Source organism: Rhinatrema bivittatum, chromosome 4 (assembly GCF_901001135.1).
Source record: "Rhinatrema bivittatum chromosome 4, aRhiBiv1.1, whole genome shotgun sequence".
NCBI classification, from domain to species: domain Eukaryota; kingdom Metazoa; phylum Chordata; class Amphibia; order Gymnophiona; family Rhinatrematidae; genus Rhinatrema; species Rhinatrema bivittatum.
The window spans coordinates 71375803-71391441 of record NC_042618.1 but is presented as its reverse complement, the minus strand read 5'-3'; the positions used below and the strand labels follow the sequence as shown (position 1 = coordinate 71391441).

The window sequence follows — 15639 nt, the reverse complement described above, 5'->3', positions numbered from 1 at the left end:
AAACCATGGTTCACCCCACAATTAGTAACATTGAAGCGTGAACTAAGAACAGAATTGGCGAAAGAACCCCTCTTCATCCAACTTATCAGCCTTCAAATCACTCATGCACAAATACAGGAACGACATTCTTCAGACAAAAAGACTTCTACTCTCAAAATCAATCACTTCATCCACGACCCAAAAGCCCTCTTTTCTCTGGTCTCATCGCTCACCAAACCACCTACCTCAACCATTCCAGAAGACAAAGCTGCTACTAAAGCTACGGAACTTGCCATATACTTCAAAATAAAATAACAAACTTACTCTCTTCCCGTACAGGCAGCAATGTTCCTACCCAAACTCATCCATGCTCTCCTGTTCTGCCACTCAGTTTAAATTATTCTCAACCTACCTCGGCTTCCTCGCAACAAACAGCCCGACTAGATGATTTTGAGCTTACATCTTCTTTAGAGATAGAAAACATCCTAAAGAAACTCAAGCCATCCTCACACCCTCTTGATGCTATTCCAGCTAACCTGCTCATAGCCTGCGCTAGAGATGTCACTAAGCCTATCTCCCAGATCATCAACACCTCTCTCACAGGGCCTGGTCCCTGACCCCCTTAAACTTGCCATCTTAAAACCCCTACTAAAAAAAACCAAATCTCTCTACAGACAACCCAGCAAATTTTCACCCAATTGCTAATCTTCCGATCATTGCCAAAGTCCTGGAAAGAACAGTAAACAAACAGCTCTCTGAATTCCTTGGCAATAACAATATCTTCTCCCCAGCTCAATTTGGATTTCGCAAATCTCGTAGTACCGAAACTCTTCTTTTATCTGCCAGACAACATTCTCAACAATCTAGAAAACAAACATCCCTGATTGCTCATCCTCCTTGATCTTTCGGCTGCCTTTGACACGGTCAACCATGATTATCTCATCGAAAGACTTTCCGAGATCGGCATCAAACAAAGCTCTAATCTGGTTCAAATCTTTCCTTCAGAACAGAAACTACAAAGTTAAGATCAATAGCAAAGAGTCTCCACCATTCAGTTCCACTTTAGGGGTCCCTCAAGGCTCTTCGTTATTCAATATCTATCTTCTCCCACTGTCATCTCCTTTCCAATCTAAAGTTAACCCATTACTTATATGCAGATGACATCCAAATCCTTATTCCTATCACTGAATCTCTACAAAAGACCTTACTTTTTTGGAACTCCTGCCTCCTCTCCATTAACAAACTCCTGTCAAGTCTCAACCTGATACTCAACACCAACAAGACAGAACTCCTCCTGATCAATCAAGATGGCACCATTCCATTGAACTCACCTTACGCCGCTCCCAGCTTTCTCCCCTCGGGTCAGAAACCTCGGGGTGATCATGGATAACCAACTGAACTACGCTGGGTTCATCAACACTACAGTCAAAGAGTGCTACTACAAACTCCAAGTTCTAAAAAGACTTCGACCCCTCCTCCATTTCCATGATTTTAGATCAGTGTTGCAATCCATCATTTTCTCAAATAGATTATTGTAACTCTCTGCTACACGGTCTCCCAGTCCACACCCTAAAGCCTCTTCAACTGTTACAGAACGCAACAGCAAGGTGTCTCTCTAAATCCAGCAAAAGAGACCATATAACACCAATTCTAAAACAACTCCACTGGCTCCCAGTCAAATTTCGAATCCTCTTTAAACTTTTATCAATCACCCACAAAGCCATTTTCAACAACACTCCTCTGGACCTCAGAAGCCCGCTCAAACTTCACACGTCCTCCCGACCGCTAAGATTAGCACAAAGAGGAACTCTACAAGCACCTACCTTGAAAGTATCTTTAAGTAAAAGAGCTCTATCTACAGCGGGCCCCAAACAGTGAAATTTTCTTCCCCTGGAACTATTTATTTATTTAAATTCTTTTACTATACCGATACTCAAGACGCGGTCTTATCGTACCGGTTTACAATAGAACAGGGGAAACCAATTAACTATATAGAAGGTAAAAGTTACATCAAACAGGGAGCGAAAAACATGGGAGCTGGAGGACAGGAAAGATATTTTAAAACTATAACTGAAGAGTGGTAAAATGGTCATTGAAAACAATGAAAAACAAAAGAAAGCGATACATACTCAACTAGATTAAGCTCAGCTGTAGGTTAATCTTAGGCAATTATTCATAAATCTTGTGGACGGGGGAAACATGGAGAGGTAAGCGGGGGGGGGGGGGGGGGGAGTTAGGGAGGCGGTCAGGTTGAGAGTCAATGTGTTTGATAAAAGGTTCCTTCAACGGTAAGCTTGAGTGAACAGCCAGGTTTTCAGTTTCTTTCTGAAGGAGAGATGGCATTGTTCCTGGCGTATATCTGGGGGAAGCGAATTCCAATGGAGCGGACCTGCAGTCGAAAGTGCTCGCTTATGAATGGAGTTGTGGACAGAGGATTTGTTAGGTGGGGCCTTGAGAGAACCTTTGTAGGCGGATCTGATCGGCCTTACGGAAGTATGTAGTTCGAGAGGGATGGAGAGTTGGAGTGTGGATTGCTGGTATACGGATTTGTGGATGATGGTGAGAGTCTTGAATAGTATTCTATATTGGATGGGTAGCCAATGAAGGATTTTTAGAATAGGTGTGATGTGGTCCTTACGACGTGTGTCTGTAAGGATCCTGGCCGCTGCGTTTTACAGCATCTGTAGAGGTTTAGTAGAAGAGGCGGGAAGACCGAGTAGTAGAGCGTTGCAAGTCTATCTTTGAAAACAGTATGGCTTGCAGCACTGAACGGAAATCCTGGAAGTGTAAGAGCGGTCTTAGCTTCTTCAGGACCTGTAGCTTAAAGAAGCATTCTTTAGTTGTAGCGTTAATGAACTTTTTGAAATTCATTCTAGAGTCAAGGGTGGCCCCAAGGTCTCTAACCTGGCTAGCTAGCGGAATAATTGTATTGGCGAAGGGGTTGTCATCGTTAGGGGAGATAATCAGGAGTTCCGTTTTGGAGGTATTAAGGACCAGGTTGAGACTCGAGAGAAGAAGAATTTTATAAGAGATAGTAATTTATACAAAAAACTTCACAGTATAATGTATATAATGTAAATAATGTAATCCTTACAGTTCTGCTCTCCTATTCTTATCTCTCCTCCAAGTTTAAGACCCTTGTTGTAATGTAACTTTTGATCTCCTTGCACTTGTTTATGTTCCGTTCTTTGTTCTCACCCCTTGTTGCATGTAAACCGGCATGATGTGGTTTCTATCCATGAATGCCGGTATAGAAAAAACGCAAATAAATAAATAAAGAAGGTGGTTGGCGTGTAGGCAGTTGTTCCAGAAATTTAGAGGAGATGGGGGTCCGATATGAGGATTATGATTTGCACATCGTCCGCGTAAATAAAATGGGTAAGGTTGAGGCTGTTTAGTAGCTGGCATAGAGGGAGTAGATATATATTGAACAGGGTAGGAGAAAGTGAAGAACCCTGTGGTACTCCTTGTTTTGAAGGTATGGGGTGGGATTCTTTGTCATTAATTTTAACTTTGTAGTGCCTGTTCAGAAAAGATTTGAACCAGAGCAGTGCAGAGCCAGAGATGCCTATTTCCTTTAGACGGTTGATGAGGATAGAATGGTTAACCATGTCGAATGCCACGGAGATGTCGATTAGGGCTAGCAGGTATGATTGTCCCTTGTCAAGGCCCATCAGGATGTTGTCCGTTAAAGAAAGGAGGGATTCCGTGTTAAGGCGTTTCCTGAAACCGAATTGAGAAGGGTAGAGAATGTTGTGAGAGTCAAGGTAGTCTGTGAGTCGGATGTTGACCAGCTTTTCCATTAGCTTGGCTATAAAAGGTAGGTTTGCAATGGGGCGGAAACTTACAGGGTTAGTTGGGTCCAGATTGGGTTTTTTTTAGTAGGGGTTTCAGGGAAGCAATTTTTAAAGAGTCAGGGACGGATCCTTGATTGAGGGAGCAATTTATAATGTCAGCCAGAGGTTTAGCAATGGTGTTAGGAATGGTGAGAAGTAGTCTGGTCGGTATTTGGTCCAATGGGTGTGAAGGTTTCATTTTTTTGATTCAATTTCCAGGGCTGATGTAGGTTCAAGAGATTCTAGTGTCTGTTCGTGGATGGTTGGAGAATGATTTTGGCTTGGTGGGAGCAAGGGAGTTGATGAAGTGTTGGATGTTGCCAGCGGGGCAAGAATTTTGATTTTGTTAAAGAAGATTGCCAACTCTGTGGATTTGCTTTGGGCTTCTTCTGGGAAGGTAGGGGGTAAAGGGGTGGTAAGGGCTGCAACATATGAGAACAGAATTTTTGGGTCGTATAGGAAGCCGTGTATTTTTTTTTGGCGTAGAAATCTTGTTTAGTGTAAGTAATGGATGTCCTATAAAAGTTCATTGCTGTTTTTTAAGAAGCCATTGAGGTAGGGGAGGGATCTTTTCGCCAGCGTTGTTCTTTGTGTTGTAGGTCTTGTTTTAGTTTTCTTAATTCAGTAGAGAACCAGGGTTTTTTGTTCGTGCGGGCAGGGTTGATAACTTTTGAAAATAAGGGGCAGATTAAGTGTGCTACTGAGTGTGTGATGGTTTGCCAGGAGTTAATAGCGGTGTCAGCATCAGAGAGGTCCAGTTTGGTTAGGTCTTTGGCAAGGCTGTTGAGTGTCCATGGAACAAGGTTTCCTGAACTGGATAGAGGATTTCTTAGCAATGGGAGTCTGTTTTTGTTTTATAGTTAATTCTGTCACTATTAGCGAGTGATCTGACCAAGGGATGGGGGTGCAAGAAGGTGGGGAGATGGGCGAGATGGTTTCATTCGTGAATATCAGGTCAAGCATGTGGCCTGCCTTGTGTGTGGGATTGTTTGAAGCCCATCGCTTGGAGGGAGGAGAGAAGGGCTTCACAGTTGGATGATGGAGAGGGGGAATCGACATGGATGTTGAAATCTCCTAAAATGATAGCAGGTGCATTAATGTTAAACTAAGGCTGATACACTGCCCCAACACGTTCAAAAAAAGACTCAAGACATGGATGTTCGGACAAGTGTTCCCATAACTCACTAAATCTTCCACAGCTACCACAGACTGTTCTCAGTGTATTGACAACCAGAACCTAGGCTCATGGTTTTTTTTCTTCTCATCAGTAATAAACCTTCCCCTTCCCCATTAGCTAATCTCCCTCCCCATAGGCTTGTTCACTCTAATTAGTTCCTCTGTCCTGGTTCATAGTTGTTATCCAAGTTGTTCACATCCCCCTGTTCATTGTAAGACATATGTTGTCATTGTTTATTATCTGTTGCAATGTAAACCGGAGTGATAGGTAACACTGTTACCTGAACTTCGGTATAGAAAAGTTATTAAATAAATATACTGCATGCTTGCAGAGAAAAGGCTGCAGCAGTTTACAATGACATGGTCCAATACACAAAACAAAACTGAAACGTACCCTCTACTCAAATTTTCCTTCACCTGCCACTTTATAGCTAACACATGAAGCATTTAGTATGGATAGACTGGTTCCTTACCAGTGCCTCACTAACTTAAAAAAAATAAATAACATGGCTATTCCAAAGTGAACATAATTTTTGTATCAGTGAGGGTCCTTAAATGTTCTGGTATTCTGTTCCAAAGTATGAGACCAGCAAAAGACAACTTTTTTCAAATAGTCTTTCTTCAATATAGCTTACAAAAATGTCAATCTATCCAAGGACCCAACCTTGCAGCCTATGACAAGTAACACCCCTCACCTCAAGAGTGTCATTTACCACTATACTTTGGGTTAGAACTGGTAGAGTGTGAGGTTAGTCACCTTAAGGCTCATACCAAAAGAGCTTAATCTATTTACATCTTATGCAAAACAGTCAAAAGCCTTCTAAAATCAAAGTACAAACATACCTAATGCTTTCCTCTGATCCCAACTTTTGTCACCCAGTTAAACCCTTGATTAGGTTCATCTAACAGCTACTTCTAGCAAAACCATGCTGTCTTGATCTTGTAATCTTTGGATTCCAGAAACTGCACTATCCTCTGTTTTTAGTGGCAATTAATGAACTTGTTCACAACAGAGGTTGGCCTACAGTTCCCAGTTTTCTCCTTACTATGTTTCATGAAGAGAAACCACCTCAATTTCCCCAGAACTACTCCTGATGCTAAAATCCATTGAAAAGGTCAGCCAGCAAAGCTGCCAGAATTTCTTGATGTTCCCTTAAAACCCTCAGATGTATCCCATCTGGCCTCATCACTTTTACTCTTTTTAGCTAGTGCCACATGAGCAATCGTGTGAAAATAGTTTCTCACTTCTAATCCTATTTCCCTGTACATACCCGGATCAGTCACTCCTGGGTTTTGTCCCTGCACCAGCAGGTGGAGACAGAGAAAGATTGGCAGCCTCTGCCCTATATATACCTAGGTGCTACCCACAGCCTGTCAGTGTTACTCTGTCTCCAGCAGGTGGAGACAGAGAAAGATTGGCAGCCTCTGCCCTATAATATACCTAGGTGCTACCCACAGCCTGTCAGTGTTACTCTGTCTCCAGCAGGTGGAGACAGAGAAAGATTGGCAGCCTCTGCCCTATATATGCCTAGGCGCTACCCACAGCCTGTCAGTGTTACTCTGTCTCCAGCAGGTGGAGACAGAGAAAGATTGGCAGCCTCTGCCCTATATATACCTAGGTGCTACCCACAGCCTGTCAGTGGTACTCTGTCTCCAGCAGGTGGAGACAGAGAAAGATTGGCAGCCTCTGCCCTATATATGCCTAGGCGCTACCCACAGCCTGTCAGTGTTACTCTGTCTCCAGCAGGTGGAGACAGAGAAAGATTGGCAGCCTCTGCCCTATATATACCTAGGTGCTACCCACAGCCTGTCAGTGTTACTCTGTCTCCAGCAGGTGGAGACAGAGAAAGATTGGCAGCCTCTGCCCTATATATGCCTAGGCGCTACCCACAGCCTGTCAGTGTTACTCTGTCTCCAGCAGGTGGAGACAGAGAAAGATTGGCAGCCTCTGCCCTATATATACCTAGGTGCTACCCACAGCCTGTCAGTGGTACTCTGTCTCCAGCAGGTGGAGACAGAGAAAGATTGGCAGCCTCTGCCCTATATATGCCTAGGCGCTACCCACAGCCTATCAGTGTTACTCTGTCTCCAGCAGGTGGAGACAGAGAAAGATTGGCAGCCTCTGCCCTATAATATACCTAGGTGCTACCCACAGCCTGTCAGTGTTACTCTGTCTCCAGCAGGTGGAGACAGAGAAAGATTGACAGCCTCTGCCCTATATATACCTAGGTGCTACCCACAGCCTGTCAGTGTTACTCTGTCTCCAGCAGGTGGAAACAGAGAAAGATTGGCAGCCTCTGCCCTATATATACCTAGGCGCTACCCACAGCTTGTCAGTGTTACTCTGTCTCCAGCAGGTGTTAGGTTTGCTTACCCACAGTCTATTAGTCTGAGGCAGTTAGAGGTTCCATTTTAAATTTAATATCCTCTTTTTGGTAGGTCTTGTTTGCAAAAAAAAAAAGACTTCAACAAGGATCTCCTTGGCCTCCCAGGGAAAGTGCAGTCCCTCCTGGTTTAAGAGGCGGCTGTGGTCGGACCTGATAGCCCTTTCTTCAGCTGCAGGGTTGATACCGGGGAGCCCAGCTCGCTCACCCCCGGAGACCTGGTGGCAAGACCCCTTCCTGTGCTGGGCAAGTACTCCTAATTAAATTAAAAAAAAAAAAAATTTAAATAGTTTTCTTCGACTCTCCCTTCCCTCAACAGGTTTTTTTTTCTTTCGGTGCTTGTGGTTTTTTGTTCCCGATCAGTTTTTCAAAAATAAAAGTAACTTTTTCCTCAGCCCGGCATGTCCCGGAGGGCAGCGTGCAGGGCACGCAGTAGTTTGGGGATGATCTGTGTCCTTGCATGCCCCAGGGGGTGAGGGCACCACACAGACTGCCGGGGGGGGGGGGGGGGTCATGCTGCACGTCTCTTCAATTACCCGTGCGTTCGGGGAGATGCCAGTCCTTCCCTCGGGTCTGTTCCCACTGAGCATGAGAATGGGTGCCATTTTGGATGGTTTCAGCCCAGCAGGGCTGGCTGCGTCGGGTGTTAATTTTTTACCTTATCAGCATTTGCCCATAGGGGGGTCTAGCATGGTGAAACTGCAGCTAGGGTGGATTCCTCTTCCTCATCCTCCTCAAATTCGGACTATATTCATTTTTTACACAAGCCTTTCAAGCTAAGAAAGCCACAAAGACACAGCAGGGACAGGAGTTCCTCACCTTTACCCTCAAAATCAGGGAAGCAGGCCCGGAGCCGCTCTGAGAAGGGTGCCCTTTAAGGTCCCAGGTGCCACAGGACGATTCTAGTTCCTTCTGTTTCTTTGCATTCAGAGGATTAGGGCCTAGCCACCCCTCCCCTGAGGGGAGATAGAGGGTGAGGGGGATCTGCAGCAGAGTGCTGCACGCGATACACATGGCATGGAAGGAGATGACCCTAAGATAGTCCTGTTTTATTCAGAAGGGATGAACTTACACCTCTTATCCCAGCTATTTTGAAGGAGTTAGGCATTGAGCAGACACAGGATCCAGCGGTCTTAGGGTCTATGGATCGAGTTTTATTGGGTCTGAGGGGCCCACCTACTACGTTCCATTTTTCAGCGACTGATTTGCTGTACCAGGAATAGGATACACCGGATATGGGCCTTAAGGTTACGAAGGACATGAATAAGCTCTATCCCCTACCTGAGGAGGCTCTAGAGCTTCTGCGAGTCCTGAAGATCGATGCCGCTGTCGCTGCGGTTACCAAGAAGACTATTCCGGTCACAGGCTGTATAGCTCTCAAGGATTGGCAAGAGTGAAAACTTGAGCTGCGGCTGAAAACAATTTTTGAAGTCTCTGCACTGGGGGTCCGAGCAGCCATGTGTAGTAATTTTGGTTTGAGAGCAGGCCTGTGCTGGGTTCAGCAACTTCTGGCCAACAAGTCTCTCTCTGAGGAGGAAGCTCAGCAAGCTGGGCACCTGGAAGCGGTGATAGCATACAGTACAGATGCACTGTATGATCTTTTGCGGACTTCTGCTCTGTCCATTGTCTCAGCGGTTTCGGCTAGACTCTTATTGTGGCTACAGTACTGTGCGGCGGATGTGTCTTCCAAATCTAGGTTGGGCTCTCTTCCTTTTAAGGGAAAGCTGCTGTACGGCAAGGAGCTCGAAGACTTGGTTCAATCCTTGGGAGAGATAAGGTCCATCGCCTTCCCGAAGATAGGCCTAAGCGGAGGTCTTAGTTTCCCTGAAGATCTTGTTTTCGGGGGGTGTCAGAGGACTCGTACGCCCCGAGCATCCACTTCATCTTTCCATCAGTCTACAGGCAGATAACAGTCATGGTCTCAGTCCTTTCGAGGGCGCTGTTTTGGTAGACCTGGTACCTCCCCGTCTGCCTCAGGAGGCAAAACTTTGCAATGATGGGCAGCCGGGCCATTCCTCTGTGCCAGTGGTAGGGGGCAGACTGTCTGTTTTACGAGGAATGGGCCAAGATCACATCAGACCAGTGGGTCCTCTCTGTGATAAGAGACAGCTACACTTTAGATTTTGTACACCAACTGCGCCAACAGTTTCTGGTCTCTCCCCCCTCCCCCTCTAGTTTTGCTATTGTAGCTATGGTTTTTTTTTGGGTTTTTTTTCAGAGACCATAGGGCATGGCTCCCTGAAGAACCTGGTATGTATGCCCTTGGAGTCTGGCCACTAGATAACTTTAAGTATGACACTACCTGCTCATCAGTGTTAAGTGGCAACTTGAGAAATTAACAAACAAAACAATCATGGCTTCACCCCCCACCATGTCTCATCAGAACAGATACCTGATCAACATTCCACTTATGAAGCATATAAAAAACCTATTTTATCTCACCTTCTTTCTGATAAACGCTCAATCATTAACCAAAAAATTCATACTAATATCAGACTTAATCCAAGAAAAGAACCCTGGCTTCATCGCCATAACCGAAACCTGGTTTAAAAATACCGATCAAGTTCTGACAAATCACCTAACCAACAATGACTGACTTATTTTCAATCCCAAGCAAGTCTCGCAGAGGAGGAGGACTACTCCTTATCATAAAGCATCTCTCAATGAAATTGATCCATCACAACCTTCCTAAGAAATATGAAATTGCTCTATTTGACTCGGAATTCCTACAATTATGCCTAGTTTATTGCCCCCCCCCCCAACTTCTAGACAACGAGATCTCCCCACTCTTAGAATTCTTAATAACAAACATTAGTTTGACAACCTACCATAATTCTCAGAGACTTCAACCTCCACACCGATGACAACCCCAGATCACAAAACTGCCAAACCTTGCTCGACATGCTCTCCAGCCTAAACCTAAACCAACTAGTGAACAACCACACTCATAAAGCAGGCCACACCTTGGACCTGATTTTCACCAACCACTACTTCTCAGACACATCAATATCATCTAAACCAGTCCCTTGGTCCGACCACCACCTATTACAATGCAGGACACAAGTAAAAACAAATTACATGACAAGAACAAATGAACCACGATCATTCAAATACAGACCTCCCTTCCAACCCAACTTCAACAAAAACTAGGAAAACTAGCTAACCTTGACCTCTCAAATATAAACGCCACTCAATCCTGGTTCCACCTTACAGAACAAACTGCTAATAACATAAACCCAGATAAATCGAAACTGATTAAAAAAAGAAAAAACAACCCATGGTTCAACTCTCACCTTAGATCAATGAAAACAACCTTAGGAAAATGGAAAGAATGGCGAAAATCCAAATGCCCAGTAACCCTACAAAGATACCACACACAGCTCGCCACATAAAACAATTCTGAACACCAAACGCAACAACTATAGTCAAAAGATAAAAAAAAACAAACTCCACAAATAACTCCAACTCCCTCTTCAACATTGTAAGAAACCTCATAGATGAGAATAACAATAACACCCCCACATCAGAAACAATTTAAGCCAAGACCTTGCCATGTTCTTTAAGAATAAAATAAGCAAAATAACTGGCACCATCAACAAATCCTCACAGAAGAACGGGACACAACAAATATAACACCTTAGTCTAATTTCGATCAAATTTCAAATATTGAAACTGAAAAAATGCTAAGGAAAATAAACCCAGCTCATCATGAGCTTGATATTATCCCAACTCGAGAGTTAAAGGAAATAGCACACAATTGCCCCAACCATAGCAGCAATTATAAACAAATCACTCGAAGGTGAACTACCAACTAAATTAAAAATCGCAACTATCACTCAAATATTAAAAGAACCTAGATCCAGATTTGAATAATTACCGTCCTATCGCTAACCTTCCCTTACTCGCAAAGATGACAGAGGAAGCAGCAAGGATACAGCTTAATGAACACCTAGAGAACAACAAGACTACATCCATCACAACACAGTTTCAGGAAAAATCGCAGCACAGAAACCCTGCTACTCAATTTATCAAACAAAATAAGAGGCTTTGACAAACTAAGCCACTTACTAATTCTACTGGATCTCTCTGCGGCATTCAACACCATAGACCACAAAAGCCTGATATCAAGACTTGCAAGCATTGGTCTTTCAGGCAAAACTCTTGACTGGTTCACTTCATTCCTAAAAGACAGGTTCTTCAAAGTAACCTTTAACTCCTCTGATCCCTTCCCCCTTGAAACAGGTGTACCACAAGGGTCTGCCCTCTCGGCCACCCTCTTTAATATTTACCTATCCCCACTCTGCCAACCCATCTCTAGTCTAGGCATAACATACTATATGTACGCCGACGACATTAAACTCCTCATTCCAATAACCTCAACGATCGAAGATGCACTGAGTTGAACAGCCAACCACCTTATCTCAATTAGAAACATGCTGAACCACCTAAAGCTATGCCTCAACATGAACAAAACAGAATGTATCCTCATTGAAAGAAACACAGGACAAATAACCCCAATGCTTTCCTTAAGAATTGACAACACTAACATACAACTGAAGAATACCAAGGACCTTGGTATTTGGATCGACAACGAACTAAACTAAAGAAGGCTTTCATAAACTTCACATACTTAAACATCTTAAACCGCTTCTACACCAACAAGAATTCAGAACCGTCCTGCAATCACTATCTTCACCAGCCTCGATTACTGCAACTCTCTCCCAATTGGCCTTCCCAAATCTGCCTTAAAACATCTCCAATTGCTACAGAATGCCGCAGCCAGAGTTCTAACCGGCAAGAAAAAATCAGACCACATCACCCTTGTTCTGAGAAGTCTTCACTGGCTACCGGTCTAACAAGTTCAAAACCTTAATCTTACAGAACAGATAACACCGCCCTCGATAACCTGATCCAGATACACAAACCCCAACGCACAACAAGAACAACCTTTAGCAAACTGCACCTAGTCATACCCTCTCTTCCTTCAGCTAAGCTTTCCAATACTAGGAACAGAGCCTTCTCCATTTCGGGACTGAAATCATGGAACTCTCTACCAGACTACTTAAGCTCACTCAGCGACATCAAATCCATTCAAAAAGCCGCTCAAAACTTGGATATTCTGACAAACATTCACAGATGGTGTTGGCTAATCTGATCGCTTACACTCCAGTGACTCAATGACATACACGAGCTTTCCACATAATTTGTGTATCATTACTTGTTTGTACTAGTTTAGACAATGTTTATACACTGTAAGACCTGACTGGACTCTGTACACTGTGTTCATTGTATTACCTGTCGTACGCCGTTTGTACACTGTAATACCTTTTCTATTCGCCTGTATATATAGAATGGTTTAATGCGTTCAGTTAATATTCTCTGTTATATTGTTCATTATCTGTAATAAGTTAAACTGGAGTGAAGGCAACTCGCTATACCTTGGTATATAAAAGATTCCAAATAGTTTTTACTGTTTTCTTGTTTATAAACATTCTGTTCCATAATAGAATATTTTTAAAGTTGTGTGCTATTTGGTTATAGCAAACCTCACAGGTGTATTGTATGACTCTTAGATATGGGAGAAGAGGGTATTAGAACTTTTTTCCACCTATGCAAAGTTTATTGTAGTAAGGTCACTTATTATCCCCTGCTAACTCTGGGTCATACTGCAGCAACTTCCCCATCTAGCTTCTCAACCATTTGTGTCCTATGTTAAGGGCCATGCGCTAGACTTCCTCTAAAACCTTGCAGTTATGAGTTGCAAGTCCAGATATCAATCATTGCACAATACCCCCGCCTCCCCCCCCCCCCCCCCCCCCCCCCACACACACACAGCATCCCCAGCTGACCGAGGGAGTGAAAGACCTGAGTTGGGAATCTAGCTCTGGTCCCTCTGCATGACAGCCACCAGGCTGGCTTTAGAGGCAAGATCGTTATATCAATTGCCCAGTCCTGTGCTGATCCCTTTTCAGGGTGCATTGCTCTGTGGGCAATCAAGTGGCTCAAACTTTGAATCCAATTTAGAAGGTTGAACTTATGGTAGTGCATGTTTCATGCTTAGAATGTTCTTTACATTGGATCTGGTTAGTTGTGGGGGGTTTTGTCTGTTCACTTGTTAACAAAGCATTTTAACTGGTTCCTATTTATTATGGTTTTCATTTGTACTTCAGAGAAATATGGAAAAAATCAGTGGCCAAGATTATGTGGTATTCGGAGTTGTTCTCTTTTTCTGGGAACTCTTGCCAACCAGTTTAATAGTGGTCTTCTTCCGGGCGCAGAGGCTAAATCAGAATCTGGTAAGATGATAGTATGGGCTCTGTATGTGCTTATTTGATTTATTTTACAATCTCTAAAGCAAAATATTTAATTTTAGAAATATAACATGATAGTCTTTAGAAACTTTCATTGCCTAATTCTGAAAACAGAAATTCATATGTAACTTAAACCACTTTTTCCTTATTTCTTTGCTGCAGGCAACTGCTGGTATGGTAAATAGCCAGAGTTTTGGCTCTAGGGCATACTTTTTTGACAATCCAAGAAGATATGACAGTGATGATGACCTGACCAGACTGGGTGGAACAAGAGGAGAAAGAGGAAGGTATGTCGAATCTGAAAGTACAATCCTTTCTGATTAAATACACTGAAATCTGTAATCTAAATTAATCTCTTAAAACAGTATTATGTTCTAGAAAAGACACTCAACTAATCTGACCAGGTTTGCCTACCTTATTACATGAGTCTACCCCCCAACCCTCATAGCAGGTGTTTGAATCTAGCCCTTCCACCATGTTGTGCCTCTAGCATATCCTTACTGCTGATGCTTTATCTACTACAAAATAAGATGCAAAAATATCCAAGTCTTGAAGTTTTTATACCATGGCATCCATAGTCTGCCAGTTTCTCCTCTGTTGTACTTTGTACTGTAAATCTTCAGTTTCAGAGTCTTCAAGTAGAACTAGGCTCCACAAATGGGTGACGAGACAATAGTGCATTCAGGTCCACTGTTCCCTCTAAGCTGTGCACTTGGGTACATGCACAAGAAATCCCAATGATATTTGCATTATATTGGCTCATAGTGCACAAATTCAAACTCTGCTTACAAAAAATTGAGCAAAAGGACATTTTTGCGCACAAAGCTTTTTTAAAAATTAGAGGGATCATTGTTCAGCACTCAACTCTGGAAAGGTTTTGAGCATGCATGGAAGTTAGTGTGGTCTACAGGTACCTTTTTTTTTTCCTAGCTCTGTTCTGTACAGCAAAGGCTTTTCTCTTGTCCTTTAAATATATAATTATCTTAAAATAAAATATCCCCCTCTTCTAGTCTCCTCTGAAGTATTCAGGAAAACAGGTTTTAAAATGTCCAGCCTGGATAGGAAGACGAGCCTCTTGGATGGTCATAATGCATGTGCATTATGCTTAGGTTCTTCTCATTTGGAAAGAAAACTGCAGCAGGATGTCTCCTAGAACCAGGAAAAATAGACTGAATTCCTGACTTTCATCAGCACCTATGAAGGCAAAACATGTCCACTATCCAAATCACTTGATCAATCGACAGCAAATGCTTTTACATACCCAATCACAGCTCCTCTGACAGGCTTATTTTTTCCTCAGATAAGAGAAGAATTCTCTCTATCAGGTACCAAAACTTTCCATGGTAGCTGCAGCTCCTAGTTCATAAAGTAGTGGAGCAAAAGCTAGGCTCCAAAGGTATGTCCCTTGAAACCATTCTGCAGTTGTGGGATGTTATGCCTGAAGGCATCCTTAGTTACCTGGACATATGTGCAGATTCTCAGTACTAGTACCTCAGCACAGAAGGATGTAAAGTGCATTGATGCAACCACTTGGAACCATACTCTAGCTTTGAGGAAACATCATGGAAGGTCAGTGCCAAGAAGCAAGACCCTGATTATAAGATATTAGAGGCAAGAGTTTGTCAATAAGCAGGCTAAATCGCCCATTACATGTGGGTGATATCATCATCCAGTGGCACTGCATGGACCTCTTATCTAGTGCATCTCTTGCCCTACTGAGCATGTGCAAATATTCCTGAGACACCTCAGTCTTTCCATCCATATATCAGCAAGGATATGTAACTTTCAGAGTATAGTTTTGTATTTCTTCTATTTTTTTAAACATTGCTGCAAAATTTTATTTTTTTTTTCAGTACTGCATTTTCAAAGCAAACACATCAGAATATCTTTTAAAAAAAAAAAAAAAAATCTAGTACCGCCTGTCAAGATGCATTTTATTTCTTCTGGCTGCTC

General features: G+C 43.0%; 1 protein-coding gene across 2 annotated transcripts in view; it reads left to right on the top strand.

Moving 5' to 3' along the window:
- GPR137C (G protein-coupled receptor 137C) overlaps window positions 1-15639 on the top strand; it is a 120413-nt gene that overhangs the window by 77605 nt on the left and 27169 nt on the right. For both annotated transcript variants that reach the window (XM_029598323.1, XM_029598322.1), the window contains 2 exons: window positions 13546-13671; window positions 13849-13973. In XM_029598323.1, coding sequence (XP_029454183.1) covers window positions 13546-13671; window positions 13849-13973 — 251 coding nt within the window. The remainder of the gene's footprint in view (window positions 1-13545; window positions 13672-13848; window positions 13974-15639) is intronic.